The 17,198-nt window shown below is 50.3% G+C and overlaps 1 protein-coding gene across 1 annotated transcript in view; it reads right to left on the bottom strand.

Annotated features, from left to right (window-relative positions):
- The window catches only part of CDH5 (cadherin 5), a 39,991-nt gene that overhangs the window by 3,733 nt on the left and 19,060 nt on the right, over window positions 1-17,198 (bottom strand). The window contains exons 3-11 of the mRNA XM_052655805.1: window positions 16,598-16,886; window positions 13,887-14,003; window positions 12,855-13,019; window positions 11,864-12,051; window positions 10,356-10,606; window positions 6,276-6,418; window positions 4,623-4,747; window positions 4,156-4,264; window positions 1,805-2,050 (exon numbers count right to left, since the gene is read on the bottom strand). Of these exons, the coding sequence (XP_052511765.1) occupies window positions 1,805-2,050; window positions 4,156-4,264; window positions 4,623-4,747; window positions 6,276-6,418; window positions 10,356-10,606; window positions 11,864-12,051; window positions 12,855-13,019; window positions 13,887-14,003; window positions 16,598-16,886 (1,633 nt within the window). The remainder of the gene's footprint in view (window positions 1-1,804; window positions 2,051-4,155; window positions 4,265-4,622; window positions 4,748-6,275; window positions 6,419-10,355; window positions 10,607-11,863; window positions 12,052-12,854; window positions 13,020-13,886; window positions 14,004-16,597; window positions 16,887-17,198) is intronic.

Raw genomic sequence — 17,198 nt, 5'->3', positions numbered from 1 at the left:
AGTGGGCCTTCTCTCAAGGTCATTTTCTCCTGCCACGCTCCTTCCCATCTAACTGCATCCTCAATTCCTCCCACCTCGTAGCTCTGTGATGAATTCTCTGTCATCTGCAAAGGCCAGGAGGCCATAGGTTGGGGCAGAAGAGGGGAAAAGATGGAGTTGGAATTTGGGGTGCAAAGATTCTGAGCCATGATGACGATGGTGGGTCGTGACGGTGCTGGTGGACATGGCTCCCATTGCGGTAGCAGCAGCCACTCTTGAGCACACCTACTGTGTACATTCTGGCATAGTTGTGGCACGTTTTCATGTTCTTTTACTCAGTTCAGTTCAGTCGCTCAGTCGTGTCCGACTCTGTGACCCCATGAACCGCAGCACACCAGGCCTCCCTGTCTATCACCAACTCCGGGAGTCCACCCAAACCCATGTCCATCGAGTCGATGGTGCCATCCAACCATCTCATCCGGTATTATTATCCCGTAATTTTACCCCGGTATTTTACGTAAGTAGACTGATCTCAGAGAAGCTGAGTCCCTTGCCCAGAGTCCCATGATCAGGCAGTGGTGTGATGTTGGCCCTGCCCAGAGCTCTGAGGGGTGTGACTGCATAAGGGTTGCCAGCCCTAGGAGGGGTGGCCCACGTGGGGCAGAGAGCTCCTGGAAGCAGGCCCAGAACTTCCCTAGACTCTGTCCTTCTAGCCTGGAGTTACTTAACCGACTGTTAATAGGCAAGCCAGGGTGGCCCTCTGAGTCTGCTTCCTTGTCTGTAAAGTGGAAGTGATGACTCCTCTGCCGTTTACATCTGATAAGGTGCGAGGTTAAGTGCAATTCTATGAGTGGTGGGGATGCCAGTATCATCACTGTTACAGATTTGTATTGAGAGGGGAATCTCAGTCTGGACTCTTGGCCACAGCAGGGGGGCTCTGCCAGGGGGCCTCTCAGAGGAGCCACTGGCAGGAAAGGCCTGGAGCCTCACTGTGTCCCCGGTCCTGTCACTGTAGTGCGCAGGGTGACCTCTGACCACCCATGGGCTTCCTCTGGACGGCTGGCTCCTGCCCCACGTAAAGAGCAGGAGGAGCCCCGGCCATCTGCTGGTGGGCGTTGGTGGATGAACGTGACTGAGCGCTGCCGCCCAGTCCCCGGGGAGGAGAAGCTCCAGTGGCCCGTGGTGGCAACTTGTGTGACGACTTGCCCTTTACCAACTGCCTCCTTTCCCTGTCAAAACTCCCACTCTTCCTTCTGGGCCTTCCTGGGACCACTTCTCAAATAAATCATGTATACCCCAATCCTTTTCCCAGGGTCTACTTCCTGGAGACCCTACACTGAGGCTAGGTCTAAAATGCCTGTAAAATTTCTGAGGCCCAAACAAGGGGGAAAAAAAAGAAAAAGAGAGATCAAGGCTGGAGGAATCCTAAAAAAAGAAAGAAAGCGCCCCCTGGTGATAATTTAAACAAGAAAATTTATACTTTCCATTTCTCTCCAAAAGAGAGACTGGATCCTCTTTTTTTCAAAAGAGATTTTATATAAATAAGTGCCTGGAACAGTGCCTGGCACACAGTTAGTGCTCAAAATATGTCAGTTGAATGAATGAATGTTATATAAAGTATTTTAAACTGGGGAAGGGGTCTTGAGCTGCGCCTCCTCCTCCCCTGTCATCCACTTCCACCCTTCGGCACCCAGGGAGGTGGACCTTACCCCAGCACGGGGCCGCACTTTGGGCTGAAAGCAGCGGGGCTGGGCCTGGATTCCCGGCCGCCTCCTCCTCCCCTGCAGTCCCCTTGCCATCCCCTCCCGTCCTTCTGGGCACTGACCTGTGATGGTGAGGATGCAGAGGAAGATGGCCACCAGCGCCTGGATGCTGATGCCCACCTGGGCGGCCACCTCCTCGCACAGGGTGAACTCGCCATGCTCGTTGCACTTGCACACGGTCACGTGCAGCATGCTGGTGCCCGTGAGGCTTGGCCTCCCGTTGTCTGAGATGAGCACGGGCAGGTGGTGGACCTTGGCGCGCTCCCGGTCAAAATACCCGTACTTGACTATGATGTTGGCTGTGTTATCTGGAAACACCAAGTCCTCGGAGTCAGGCGCTGCTGTCTGGAGTGCCCATTCTCTCGTCACCACCGACAGTGGTGCCCACCTCTTCCAGGAAGCCCTTGTAACTGTACCAGCTCATATGCTGCCTGGGCCATGTGTCTGCCCTTTATACCCCTGCCTCGTCTTTTAGCCATTGTGGGCAGGTCTGTTCCTCCAGAGAGGGAATGTTTTGGGCAGCTGCTTCGATTTGGCCTCTAAGAAGGGTTTGGCCAGTACTTAAAATCATTGCTTTTTTGTTTCTATGGGTAACTGAAATACCTGACCCCTAACCCTACTTCAGTAAGAGGGAACTCTCAGTTAATTAATGCATTGTTTCACGCTTTTATGAACAATCGGGGGAAAACAAAATTTAAAAAGTCTCTTAGCATCAGGCTAACTTCTAAGGCTGTTTTTGCTGTCCCTGAAAATGCATTAGAAATTAAGAACAATGCACAGGTCCCTGGGGCACTGAGGGAATGATTACAGTGTAATTGAGGATTCCCTGGGCAGGTTGGAATTGGGACTGTGCTTTGGTCCAAATATTGGCTCTCCCTCTCAGCTCAAGTCGGTCCATGTACAGAATTCCCCAGGGAGATTTTTGAACATGTTGCTTTTCAGACCCCACCCCTACCCACCTCCCCTCTACTCCTCCTTCCTTTTTTTCCCCCCTCTTCTTTCCTGAATTTCTGTTTCAGTGGCTCTGGGCAGAGGCCAGAAAAATGTGTCTTTTACTGGCTTCTGGGAGGTTGTGATGGTCAAAGTTGCAGGGACTCCCTACTCCAGGTTTTATGTAGCTACATGGGCGGGGTTGGCACACTCAGGAAGCCAAAAGCAAAGGAGGCTGTCTTATAGATTTTAAATGGAAGCCAATTATGTTTCATTATTAAGTAGCCATATCTATTGTAATAGAAAACAATAACAGTATGGCCACTGAGACTGTATGAGAGAAATGAGAGATTTCTCGCTATACTCATTTAATATTGTAGCAGGACATTCATGTTATAAGTGAGTCTGAGGCCAACGAGCTTATCTCCTGATCACATATTGGGGGGGGTCTTTGGGTTAAGCTTTTTACTCCATTGCTGACCTCCTGTGAGGTAGGTTTGAAGCGGGCACTGGGGATGGTTGTGACAGGTATTTTCCCCACATTATTTACTACCGAAGACAGCGGAGTGTTGAATGGTGTGGCACTGACTGTCAGCATGTCCTGGCCACCATCCCCATCCCTCAAGGAGGAGTGTGTGACTGGCCCCGTGGGTCTCCCCCTCACTTTCAGGAATCCCAGTCCCTGACCTTCCTCAGAGGTGGCAGTGGCTGTGTCTATGGTGGGAGCCTCACCAATCACCATGTTGCCGGTTAGGGATGGGCAGGGATTCCTCCCCATTCTGGAGAAAGGATTGCTCTCTTTAGACCCAAGGGGGATTCTCTAGGTTTTTTTTTTCTGAGGAAGGTGCAGAGAGCATGGAAGCCTGTCTGTTTTTGGCTGGAATCCAGCCAACTCAGCCTCATCACTCCAGGGAGCACATACTCATCAGAAGCTCTGATTGGCCACTGCTGACATCGCAGGACTCTGGGATGTGACTGGTGGACCAGATCCCGTCCTGAGGACACCTGGTGTTAAGTGATCATTGTGGCCAAATCAAAACACTGTATTCTTGGCATTTTGGTTTCAAATGTCGCATTTTGGCTTTTTGGGAGCAACCTCAAGGTTCCATGTCATAGAGTAATTTGCAGTTGTATTGACCACAGAGGTCCCATGGGAAGGAGTCCCTTAGTTTGTGAACCAGGCTCTCTACACCCCATGTCTATTCTGTGCCTATTCAGTGACCTGGGCATCTTAAGGGAAAAGCAAGGCCATGTGGAGTTGGCAGTGTGGCCAGAGTGGCTCTGACGATTGCATGGATCAATAAGGTATGTGGTGGGAATTGTATACAATATCTTGGAACTTGATAGCCCCAGGGAGGGCACCTGATTCATTGGCTTAGTCCTTGACCCTGGCATCTCAAGACTCAAATAACTCCATCCCTGACCGCCACCTCCCCCCAACCCCGCCCACTCCAAGAGCCAGGCTGACTGCTTCAAGGCGCACCGTGATTATCAATGAGGGTGAAGTTGCTGTCCTCAGTGCTCAGGGAGAACTTGAACTTCACATCTCGTGGTGTTATATCCTTGTCTGTTGCTGAGATTTGCACGACCAGCTGGAGGGTGGAAGATGGGGGATGGTCAGTGGTGGTGTTGAGCTGGCTGGGGTTTCAGTGATGGTGAGGGACTTTGGATTTAGATCTGACTGTGGCTGCCTCTCACCTGTAACACTAATCTCAATCGTCTCCAAAAAGTCACTCTTTCTACCACCCGCCTCCCCACCAATCTGCTCACTACACATTGTCTCTGAGCCTCAGTTTCACTATCTGTAGGGGGAATGTCATCTTTCCTCAAGGCTGTTGTACAGGTTACATTAAGCTCATGAAGCGCCTGCTGACTGTGAGCGGGAGGTGCTGCCCCTTTGGTCTGACCCAGGCAGGCGCTGCCTCGCCCTCCCGCCTGAGCCAGACTCACCTTGCCCTGGGGGGCGTTCTCACACACTTTGGGCTCATAGGGCTTGGCGAACTCTGGGGCGTTGTCATTCTCATCCATAACTTCAACGTAGACCTGCACGATGGATTCTTTGCCCGTGGGAGTCCCTGCAGGAGAAAGGCCTTGTCACTACAGTGGACTTAGCAGACGTCAGCCCTGAGATGAGAAGGGGTATTGGTGGGAGTCCTGGAGGGGTGCTCTTTTTTCTGGAAGAGGGGGCTGTGGACATTTAGAAGGAAGGCCAGGGATGGTGTTCTGGATGAAAGGAGCAGAAGAGGAAGCGGGGTAAAGCCTCATGCATAAGGATATTTGCTAGAGAATTACTTGTAAGAATCAAAAAGAGAAACAACATAAATGTATTTTTAAAGGTTTTAATTAAATCAATTAAGTAATTATTAAGTCAATGCAGTAATTTAAGTAATCAAACCAATTTAAATAAATTAACTATGGAATAATTGAAAAGGTAAACAGTCTGTGTGAAATTGCTTTAATAAACCGGGCCAGTTTAAAAGAATGGACCATGTGGCTGTTTGCAATGCCCATGTAAATTACATTTTAAAAGTTGTAATCTTTTTAATAAAGACATTTTAGTACCATGAGAAAATAATTCTGGAATAAGGTTAAGTAAAAATTCAGGGTATTATGATTTCACTTGTATAAAATGACAGATAGAAAAAAGACCAGAGGAAACACACTAGAGTGCTAACGGTAATTATTGCTGTATGGTGGGGTTATGGCGGGGGGATACTTTGCTTCTTCTTTTTTGTATTTTAAAATGCACAGTAAGCTATTACTATAAGATTTAAAAATTGTACGAGTGATGGGGAAGAAAGGGGCAAAGATTGATCTGGAAAACACTCAGAAATCTATTGAAGTTGGCCTGGCTGCCATGTGGGGGACATGCTGCCTGCAGGAGGCAGGGACCCTCCTGGGTAGCTACCAGTGGGACTTTGGCCAAGTCACCCTTTTTCTGGGCCCCATTGGTCTCTGGGAAGGGTGGGGAATGTTGATCCTTCTCCTGGAGAGCAGTTGTGTTTTTCTCATATAGTATAAGAATGCAAAGCTCCAACACCTGCCTTTCCCTCTGGCAACAGTTACCCTACTTTCTGGAGACTCTAACAATCTTAGAGTTGGCAAGTGCTTCAGATTTTGAATTCAGCCCACTAACTGGCACATAAACAGTCTCCAAAGCAGCCTTTCCCAAATGTCCATGATAATAAAAATCACACGGCACTTGTTCAGTGCACATTCCCTGCTGTTTCTGACTCTCTGGACTAGGACCTCCAGAGAGGCATCTGAGAAGCTCTGTGTTTAAGAGGTGACTCATGTGATGCCCATCACAGGGACATATGGCAGCCTGTTTTGGAACAGTGCTTCTTAAATTGTAGTGTGCATGAGATTCTGACTCAGTATGGGGTTGGGGCCTGCCGTTTTGCCTTGTAACACAGTCTCTGGTGACGTGGATACAGCTGGCCCATCTACACTTGGGGATGGAGGCACTGTAGCATCCCAGCCAAGTGGTGCATCAGCAGTGCTTCTAGTACCTCTGGAGGCCTCAAATGACAGCCTATGCCAATTTTAAAAGAATGAGGAAAAGAGAAGAGCCCAGGTCCTCTGGCAAAAGGGGCCACTCACCACTAGGATCCACCTCTTTTGCCTCCACTGTCAGGTTGTACCAAGGGTACACTTCTCTGTCCAGTTCTTTGTCGTTGTAAATACCCCCTTTCTTGGTTATTCCGAAGAACTGGCCCTTGTCACTGGTCCTGCGGATGGAGTACCTGTCCAGGGGAAAGAGTTTCCAGGGATTTCATGGCTTTCCATTGTTCTTTGTGGAGTCCAGACTGCCCAGGACAGACAGATCCTTTAGGATCTGTCCCTTGCATCATCCCCCACCCTTCTCTCACTGCTCATTGCACCTGACCATACAGAGAGAGTCAGAGTAGTGAGATAATCTCTTTGATCTGGGCACTGTTGTGATCACTGGGATGAGGGTGGACCCTGGGACTCCATCAGCAGTATCTTCAGAGTCGAGGCAGGTGGCACTGTAGCCAGCTTTACTTCAGCTTGAATTGGATTTTGTGATTAATGAAAAGGCAGTTGAGTAAGAGCCAGGAAGAAATAAAAAAAGGAACCAGAAGAGGTAAGAAGTGATAGAAAGGAAATTAAATTTGTGAAGTAAAAATTAAAAAGTTCTTAAGAAAAAAAGGCATGAAAAGAAGAGATGAAAAAAATCCATAATGTTCCAGATACATTTTTTCTAATACCCAGGAGAATTGATGCTTTTGAACTGTGGTGTTGGAGAAGACTCTTGAGAGTCCCTTGGACTGCAAGGAGATCCAACCAGTCCATTCTGAAGGAGATCAGCCCTGGGATTTCTTTGGAGGGAATGATGCTGAAGTTGAAACTCCAGTACTTTGGCCACCTCATGCGAAGAGTTGACTCATTGGAAAAGACTCTGATGCTGGGAGGGATTGTGGGCAAGAGGAGAAGGGGAGGACAGAGGATGAGATGGCTGGATGGCATCACTGACTCGATGGATGTGAGTCCGAGTGAACTCCGGGAGTTGGTGATGGACAGGGAGACCTGGCGTGCTGCGATTCATGGGGTCGCAAAGAGTCGGACACGACTGAGCGACTGAACTGAACTCAACTGAATACCAAAGAAAACTCCAGAACAAAGAGAACAGAAGAAATAACAAACGATGTAATAAAAGAAACCGTCTTCATCTGAAGAAAGACCCAAGTTTATATATTAAAAGAGGTCATTGATATCAGGCATAGTGGAAAAAAGATAAATATTTAGCTATATTCTGATGATACATTGGAATTTCGGGGGTATGTAAAGAAATGAAGAGAGTCCACACAGGAAAAATACATCCTTATAAAGAAAGAGAAATCAGACTTAATCCTAGACATTCACACAATGTTAAGTGCTAGAACACATTGATAATATTTTTGATCTGTAAATATGAAAGAACTCAGGAAGTATATCACCCACAAGATAGGTCCTGAAAAACTTTTTGTGAAAACTCACTTCATCTAAGAAATGTCTCAAAACAAAGTAAAAAATCTGGCTTGGGAGGAATTAAATGGAAATTGTTGATTTCTTTATCATATATAGGAAAGCAGTGGAGATGGTGGTGGTGTGTGTATATGAGAGAGAGATTTATAAGTAGAAAATATTGGTCCAGGAAACCAGGTTAAGTTTTACAGACAGAAATAAATATCACTGGCAGAAGTAAAAATGCATATATTCCATCCAAATACCTAGGAGAATAAATATGAAAAAAATAGACTTACAACAAAGATGGGGAAGAGAAAAAAGTCATTAGTTTTGAGAAATAGCCAGTGTAAAACAGGCTAAAAGAAATAAGATCAAACTCATCTGGAAATAGCAACCCACTCCAGTATTCTTGCCTGGAGAATCCCAGGGACGGGGGAGCCTGGTGGGCTGCCGTCTATGGAGTCGCACAGAGTCGGACACGACTGAAGCGACTTAGCAGCAGCAGCAGCATCATTTATGATGAAAAATGTAAATAGGTTAAACATGACACCTCTCAGTTTTGATTGGAAAGCAAAGCCATCTGCATTCCAGTTTCAGGAGACAGCTTAAATGCCGAATGACCTAGAAATATTAAAAGTAAAGATTGGGCTTGATGGCTCAGTGGTAGAGAATCTGCCTGCCAATGTAAGAGATGTGGGTTTGATCCCTGGTCTGGGAAGACCCCACATGCTGCAAAACAGCTAAGCCCATGTGCCACAGCTCTGAGCCTGTGCTCTAGGGCCTGCGAACTGTGACTGCTGACCCCGCAAGCTCTAGAGCTGGTGCTCTGCACGCAGCCAGGGAAACCACTGCACTGAGAGGCCCACACACAGCAGCCAGAGAGAAGCCCCTGCTTGCCGCAACTAGAGAAAAGCCTGTGCGGCAGCGAGCACGCAGCACAGCCAAATAAATAATAAAATTACCTGTGAAAAGAGCAAAGGTCGGAACATTTCAGGCGAACATCAGTGACATGAAAGCTGGACTGACCAGCCCTGCATCAGGCAACATGGAGTGGAGGACAGAATATTTAAGCAGGACAAACCGGGTAGTGCCATAAGGATGAAAGAGACAAGTCATAATGAAGGTAAAAGAATTATAAACCGTTGTTAACGGAATAGAAAAATTTAAAATACATAAAGCAAAAGCTTAGATATCACAGAGGAAAGTGGACAAAAGGACAGTTGTGTTACACCATAGAACGCGATAAAACCAAAACACGCCCTACCACTTGTAAATGAAAAAAAAGTCTCTTAAATAAACCACTGGATCAGTGAAGAAATAAAAATGATGATTACAGACTATTTAAAATAGAATGGCTATGAAAACAGTCGTCCCCAGACTTATGAGATGTGGTCAAAAAGGAGGGACACATTTGTCCTTAATAGAGCGTTAACTCTCCCCAAACTGATATGCAAACACAGTTCTCATTAGAATGCTAATGCTTTTTATAAAACTCAAGAGTTTTATGGTTCACAAGAAAGAACGGATGTTTGAGAATGCATTAAAGTTATATAAAGTGAAAAAATACTTGGGGGAGGGACTTGCCTTATACATACCAAGTTTTAGTATAAAGCTGCTACAATAAAACAGAATGGCTTTGCTACAGAACAAAGGATTCAAAAATAGATTCAGGGATATACAGGAACTCAGTCTGTAACAAAGGTAGAAAATGATGACTTATTTGATTAATGCTGCTGGCGCAGTTGGGTACCAGCTCTGGAATAAAACGAGACTGTGTGAACTTCATACTCTCAAATGTTATGTGGCCCTAGAAAGCATGGGCTGGAAGTATATCTTTTGTCACTGAGGGTAGAGGTGCCTAGTTGAGATGGAGGAACAAGTAGTGATGAAATGGTCATGACTGTTGTTTAGTTGCTAATTCACATCCAACTCTTGGCACTATGGACTATAGCCCACCAAACTCCTCTGTCCATGGATTCCCCAGGCAAGAATACTGGAGTGGGCTGCTGTTTCCTTCTCCAGGGGATCTTCCCAACCCAGGGTTTGAACTTCTGTCTCCTGCATTAGGAGACGGATTCTTTACCCCTGAGAAACTAGGGAAGTTAAAATGGGCATACTATGATCCAGAAAAAATTTAAAACCATCAGATCCCTGAAACAAATGACAAATCCACCATAAATGTCTGTAGGTGTTTGTGTGGTCATGAAGAAAGGCGTGGTAGGATCACAGCACACCATGAACGTGAGTTGTCTGGAAGTCAGGGTTACTGACGCCTTCTTTGTAGGTCTTTGTGTTGTTTCAGTGTGTGAAATAAACTTTTCCCTTTTGTGGTTTTGGGAAGACACATGAATTAAACATATTTAGTGAAGGGATTTCACATATGTCAAGTTGGTTGTGCTGTTGACCATCAGATCTCCCTAGATGGGACCTGTGGGAACCTGTACCTCCCCTTCAAGCTAGAGCAGACAGTGGGCAGATGTAATGGCCAGGACCATGCTAGGTGGGTACCTGGGCAGGACAAGATTATACCTGGCCACGTGTGTTAGTGGAAGAGCTCGGGCTTCTTGTCCTGCCCCGGCCCAAGCCCAGTGTCCATGCTGGGAGCAGCCAGTTTCCCCCTTGGCATCCTGGGCTCAGCCCAGCTGATGTAAGAGCCTCGGTGCCAGGGTGTGGCCGTGATCATCCCCGTCCTCACGACCTCCACCCCCTTACCTGATGTCCCGCTGAGCAGCGTCAGGGTCCTTGGCCAGCACTGAGCCAATCAGAGGCTTCTTCTGGTTCTCCTGCAGCTGGAAGTGGTAGAAAGGCTGCTGGAAGATGGGGGGCTCGTCCACGTCTGTGATGTTGATAATGACACGGGCGATGTTCTTGGGGGAGGTGCTGCCCAGGTAGCGGAGGTCAATGGTGGGGTCCGTGGCCTCGATGGTGAAGCTGTATTGCGGGATGCGTTCATAGTCCAGGGGCTGTGGGAGGAAAGTGTGGTGAGCTCCTGCTCTGAACCAGGCCCTGCACGGTAGTGCTGGGACGACACCTGTTGCACAGGGGAGGGGCCTGTGGCCTGGCTGTCGTCAGCTTCGTCCTGACCTTGGCTCTATTCTGAGAACTGGGGACACCAAGCAGATCAGCCATACTCTTGCTATAAGGGGAGCACAGACTAGTGGTTCTTCCCACAGCTCCTCAAAGCCATGCCTTTTCTGTGTGCCTTTGCTCAAGTCTCTTGCCTGCTTGCCACACTCCTCCTCACCCCATCAAGGAGCCTGTCCAAACGTAACCAGATGTGCTCTCTGAGCCTGTTCCTGCCCCTCCTGACAATAGTTTTGTTCCTGCCTGGGTCCCCTTTGGTGCGTGTGTGTGTCCTCCCTACTGGCCGAGAGCCTTGGTACCATGGGGGCTGTTCGACGCCCCTGGGTATATCCAGTTCCCAGCACAGGGCTGGATCAGAGAAGGACTCCAGAGAGGTCTGCTGGAGGAGTGGTCTGGCTCAGGTACACGGGTTTGAGTGTCCCCTCTGAGGAGGAGATCCCTGGCCTGGGCCCCCTAGTCCTCGGCATGGCCATTCTGGAGGCAGTTTGTGCCCCTGGCAGACCTTCTCTCCTCTTCTAGATTCAGCTGGTTTGACTGCTCTCTCTGCAGCAGCCACTGCCAGTGGGCACCCCATCCCCATGGTGGTCACTGTGTCCTTACACACTGACAGCTTTTGGCTGCAAGCACCTGTACTCTACCAGGGCTCTCCTCTCCAGCGCCCAGGGCAGATCAGAAAGTGCCAGGAAGTGAGCCCCCAGGAGCCCTCAGGCAGCCCACAACTGCTGCGACTCAGAAGCATGTTCCACATAGTTGCCTAGATGTCCCCAGTGGGACCGTTTCCCACTCACCCATAGTGATCACCTGCTCACTAAGGAGCCTGTCTTAACTCTCCTCCCTTTTACATCTCACTGCTCCTGGGGGCTTCCTGAGATCACCCCCCAAATGAGCTGTATACACCTAAGTCCTTGCCTCAAGGTCTGGTTCTGGGGTAGCCCAGCCCAAGGGACTGACCCTTCTCTTGTGGTTCCACGTCCCAGCTCCAGGGTCACAGGATCCACGAGCACATGGCCTGCTCCACGCTGCCCCCAACGTGGACCTTTGGTGGCCTCTGACCCAGGAGCAGCCCCTGGCTGAGTCCTGAGCATGCCAGGAGCCCCCAGCCCCCCATCTGATGCCACTGCCGCAGGCCTGCGAACCTTTATGGGCTTGATGATGCCCTCGTTGTGCGTGGGGTCCGTCTCGATGGTGAAGGTGTCCCTGTACTCGCCCTGCACGAAGCTGTACTTGGTCTTCCGGTTTTGGGGCTCATCTGGGTCCTCAACAAACAGAGAGCCCAAGGGGCTGCCCACACGGATGTCTTCTGGCACAGAAAATGTGTACCTGGCTGATGCAGAAGGGGCGCCCCAAAGGGCATGGGGTTAATGAGATAGACAAGGTAATTGTCGCATATACTATCCCAGTATGTTCTGATACAAGCAACAGGCACAATAAAGTAGCAGCAGCAGTAGTAGTAATTCCTCTGGAATTTTGGGTCTCAAGGCACAGAGGTTCCACTCATCTGTCCTTTCATCCCTTCATCCATCTGACAAGTAGTTATCAAGCACCCCCTGTATGTCAGGCACTTTGCTGGGGGATCTGTCAACTGCCAAGAGAGAGAAGCCCTGCCTTTGAGGAGCTTTCACCATATATAGTGAAAGGGTACACTGGCCTGTCCTTGCAGTGGCTGAGCCTCTGAGTGACATCAGCCTTGGAGGTGCAGGTGATGAGCCTATCTGACCTTCCTCCCCAGCCCACCCAGCGCATGTGAAGAGCTCTTGTTGGACATTTTCCTGTGGGGAGAATCTGTCTGTGGGTGGGTCAGGGCCCAGCCCTGGCTCTGGCGCTCTGCTGAACCCTGGCTCCCCAGCTCGTGGGTTTTCCCGAGCTCATGGAAACTGGGTGAAACTGGTCCTGTCTGGTAGTGGGACTCTGGGCATGTGGGACACAACAGAGAGTGTGATCTGCTGCTGGCTCAAGAGGGTGCCCTGGCAGGCCAGGTGTGCAGCCTTGGGAGTGTGTGCAGAGACGGGGAGCGCCGGGAAGCCATCTCTGATGTAGGCTCACTCTGGGGTGGAGGGAGAGATGGATGGATGCCAGGCTCCTCCCTGAGAGCACCGCCCCCACCAGGGCCCAGGGAGAGGGGCTCACACTGGGTGAAGATGGGGAAGTTGTCGTTGACATCCTGCAGAGTGATGAACACGGTGGCTGTGCCTGACTCCCCCCGGCGGCCCTGGGCGTCTTCTGCTTCCACCACAACCTCGTACTTATCCTGCGTCTCTCGGTCCAGGTGTTTGTTCATGGTGACAATGAGTCCTGCAAAATGTGTCCTGTCAGGAACCATGTCACCTGAGGAACTTTTAAAAAATATGAATGCCCAGACGCTACCCAGAGAGCCTTGACTTCAGAGCTCCTGGGTGACGTCCCTGTGCAGCCAGGGCCAAGAGCCAGGGGAGATCCACCACCCATCTCCACGCCCTGCACTGTCAGGCCAAAGCCACACAAACACTTTTGTCCACTGTGGGCCGAGAAAGAGCCTGAGGCCACATCTAGGCTCAGAGTGAGCAAAGTGCTGTGATGGGTTATGCCTCAGTGCAGCATAGGTTGTGTATTCGCCATTGTTCTGAATGGTGGCATGCCCCAGGCCTGACCACTTGGACTTTTGTCTTTCTCCAAAGACTCAGTCCTTACAGTTTTTTTAGGTCACATGTGATGGCTAATGACAACGAGCCACATGCTCTTTATACGTCATCTAATTCAGACTTCACAGCTCCTGTATGGGGTGCGTGCATATAACCTTCCCCATTTTCACCATGAGGACTCGCCAGTGCTCAGAGGTTGGTTGATTTGCGCAAGGTCTTTAGAAGTGGTGAGCAGCAGAGATGGGGTTGGAAACCAGATCTGTGTGGTTCCATAGCCAGAGCTGCTAACCAGCCTTCTCGTCTGCCTCTCGTGTCACTGCTTGGGTGGATTTTTGTCCCCTGGACTTGAGTTCACATCCTGGGCACCTGTCTGCCTCCTCCTGCCCTCACCAGCCCCCTTGTCTTGACGCGTGGTACCGACCGCCTCCACAGGACAGTGCGAGTCAGTGTTTGGTGACACCTGTCAGACTGGGCTTCCCTCTGTGCCTACACCTCCACCCACTCCAAGCCAGTGCTGCCCAGGGGGGTCAGTCACACGGACCAGGGCCACGGATGTCGAAACTGTCTTTTCCCTTTGTGAGCTGGTACACGACAGAAGCGTGGTCTGCCACTGTGGGGTCATCTGCATCCACTGCTGTTACCTGGATGACCGAGGTCCCTGCCGGGAGAGAATCCAGGGTTACTGCCTTGTGACCACCAGCCCCTCACCCCATTCCCAGATGAGGGCAGATGGGGCTCAGGCTGTCCCCTGAACCCCCTCTCCCGGGTCCTGTTTTCTGAGGAGCCTGCCTGGCGCTGAAGTGCTGACAGTGGCGGAGGCCCAGCCAGTCAAACATGAAGGGTGAAGAGAGCAGTGGTTTTCTTTTATGGGGGAAATGAGGGGAGGGGTGAGTGTCTGCAGTCATGGAGAGAAACAGAGGAAGAGCTGCTCTATTTTTGCTCCTGGAAGCATGGGAACAAGAGAATAGGAAGGGTCCCAAAAGACTGGGTGTCGCATGTCTTTCCCCTTGAACTCCAGGCTCCCCAGGCTTAACAAGAAGGTCTGGTCTTGAGCCCTAACCAGAGAGCCTGGACGAAGGGGTGGGGATGGGAGCTCTTTTCTTGCATCCCCTGGAGGCTGGGAGTAGAATTGAGGAAAAAATAGTCTCCTCTGGGGGCCTAGGGTCCAGGCTGGTGACATACCTGGGGATGAGGTGTGTCCCTCTCCACCGCTTCCCCTGCAACTCCTGAATGGACCCTAAAGGTAACCCCTTATCTTGGTGGCAGAGTTGGCCTCCTTCATGTGTGAAGTCTATGTTCTCGGCATGCCAGCCCTGCGAGTCAGAGCAGTGGGTGGGGTTGGCTTCAAAGAGTAACAAGGTGTGTGTGTGGGTATGTGTGGTGTGTGTGTGTGTGTGAGGTGTGTGTGTGTGGGGTGTGGGGGTGTGTGTGTGTCTGGTGTTTGTGTGTGTGTGTGTGGTGTGTGTGTGTGTGTGGGGTGGGGTGTGGGGTGGGGTGTGTGTGTGTATGGTGTGTGTGTGGTGTGTGTGTGGTGTGTTTGTGGTGTGTGTGTGGTGTGTGTGTGTGTGTGGGAGTGTGTGTGTGTGCAGGTGTGTGTGTGTGTGTGGTGTGTGGTGTGTGTGTGGTGTGTGTGTGCGGGTGTGTGTGCGGTGTGTGTGCGGTGTGTGTGTGGGGGTGTGGGGGGTGTGGTATGTGTGTGTGTGATGTGTGTGTGTGTGTGTGGTATGGGATGTGTGTGTATGTGGTGTCCGTGTGTGTATGGTGTGTGTGTGGTGTCTGTGTGGTGTGTGTGTGTGTGTGTGGTGTGATGTGTGTGTGTGTGGTGTGTGTGTGTGTGTGTGGTGTGTGTGTGTGATGTGTGTGTGTGGTGTGTGTGTGTGTGTGTGGTATCTGTGTGGTGTGTGTGTGGTGTGTGTGGGGGGGTATGGGGGGTGTGTGTGTGTGTGGTGTCTGTGTGTGTATGGTGTGTGTGTGTGTGTGGTGTGTGTGTGGTGTGTGTGTGTGGTGTGTGTGTGATGTGTGTGTGTGTGTGGTGTGTGTGTGTGGGGTATGGGGTGTGTGTGTGGTGTGTGTGTGTGTGGTGTGTGTGTGTGTGGTGTGTGTGGGGTATGGGGTGTGTGTGTGTGTGTGTGGTGTGTGTGTGGGGGTATGGGGTGTGTGTGTGTGTGGTGTGGTGTGTGTGTGTGTGTGGTGTGTGTGTGTGGTGTGGTATGTGTGTGTGATGTGTGTGTGTGTGTGGTGTGTGTGTGTGGGGGGTATGGGGTGTGTGTGTGTGTGGTGTCTGTGTGTGTATGGTGTGTGTATGTGTGGTGTGTATGTGTGGTATGTGTGTGGTGTGTGTGTGGTGTGTGTGTGGTGTGTGTGTGTGTGTGTGGTGTGTGTGTGTGGGGGGTATGGGGTGTGTGTGTATGGTGTGTGTGTGTGGTGTGTATGTGTGTGGTGTGTGTGTGTGTGTGGTGTGTGTGTGTGATGTGTGTGTGTGGTGTGTGTGTGTGTGTGGTATCTGTGTGGTGTGTGTGTGGTGTGTGTGGGGGGGGTATGGGGGGGTGTGTGTGTGTGGTGTCTGTGTGTGTATGGTGTGTGTGTGTGTGTGGTGTGTGTGTGGTGTGTGTGTGGTGTGTGTGTGTGTGTGGTGTGATGTGTGTGTGTGGTGTGTGTGTGGGGGTATGGGGTGTGTGTGTGATGTGTGTGTGTGTGGTGTGTGTGTGTGTGTGTGTGTGGTATCTGTGTGGTGTGTGTGTGGTGTGTGTGTGGGGGGTATGGGGGGTGTGTGTGTGTGTGGTGTCTGTGTGTGTATGGTGTGTGTGTGTGGTGTGTGTGTGTGGTGTGTGTGTGGTGTGTGTGTGTGGTGTGTATATGTGTGGTGTGTGTGTGTGGTGTCTGTGTGTGTATGGTGTGTGTGTGTGTGGTGTGTGTGTGTGGTGTGTGTGTGTGGTGTGTGTGTGTGTAGTGTGTGATGTGTGTGGTGTGTGTGTGTGTGTGTGTGTGTGGTGTCTGTGTATGTATGGTGTGTGGTGTGTGGTGTGTGTGTGTGTGTGTGTGTGGTATGTGTGGTGTGTGTGTGTGTGAGAGAGACCATCAGGGCTCTGTCTGGGACCAGAGTTCCTTTCAAGTCCCGGCAAGTGGCACTGCATGCCTCCCCATCGCTGCTTGGACCTCACTGAATCCAGGCAGTGCAGCTGCTGATGGGAGAGGTGCCTCTGGATCAGGGATGTGTGAGGGGAGAGGGAGAGGGAAAGACCAAGCACATACCTATCCCTGACATCTCGGGCACGGAGGCGTTGAACACCCGGTGGGTGAACACAGGCCAGTTATCGTTGACATCGTGAACTTTGATGGTGAAGCTGGAAGGAGACTCCAGGTTCCTCTTGGTGTCCTTGTCCACCACGAGGGCAGTGAGGTGGTACTCGGAGATCTTCTCCCTGTCCAGCCTCTCTAAGGCGTACACATCGCCTGTGTTCTTGTCGACCCGGAAGACCTTGCCGGCAGACTCTCCTCTGAGCTGGTACTCGGTTTTCTTGCGGTCCACACTCGATTTAATCTGTAGGAGGCGAGGCACCGTGAGCTGGAGACGGCAAGTGCTGGCTGTGTGCCTGTGTGAGTCTATGGGACTGTTGAAAATCACTTCTATAAGCATACAGTTAAATGAATTGTATTGAAAATGAAGGTGATTACCTCAAAACTTATTGCTTCCTAATAATTTTACCACATTTCACTATGTTCTTGAGTTTTTATGTTGGTCCTGTCTAATCATGGAAATCCTGGCTGACGGTGTGTTGGTGCACATCTCTCTCCCGCTCTGCCTTTAAGCTGGTAGCTTGAAACAGATACGGGGAAAGTATTTACCCCAAGG

The sequence above is a fragment of the Budorcas taxicolor genome, chromosome 18 (assembly GCF_023091745.1).
Source record: "Budorcas taxicolor isolate Tak-1 chromosome 18, Takin1.1, whole genome shotgun sequence".
Taxonomy (NCBI): domain Eukaryota; kingdom Metazoa; phylum Chordata; class Mammalia; order Artiodactyla; family Bovidae; genus Budorcas; species Budorcas taxicolor.
The sequence above is the reverse complement of the archived record's forward strand: the minus strand, read 5'-3'. Positions and strand labels throughout refer to the sequence as shown.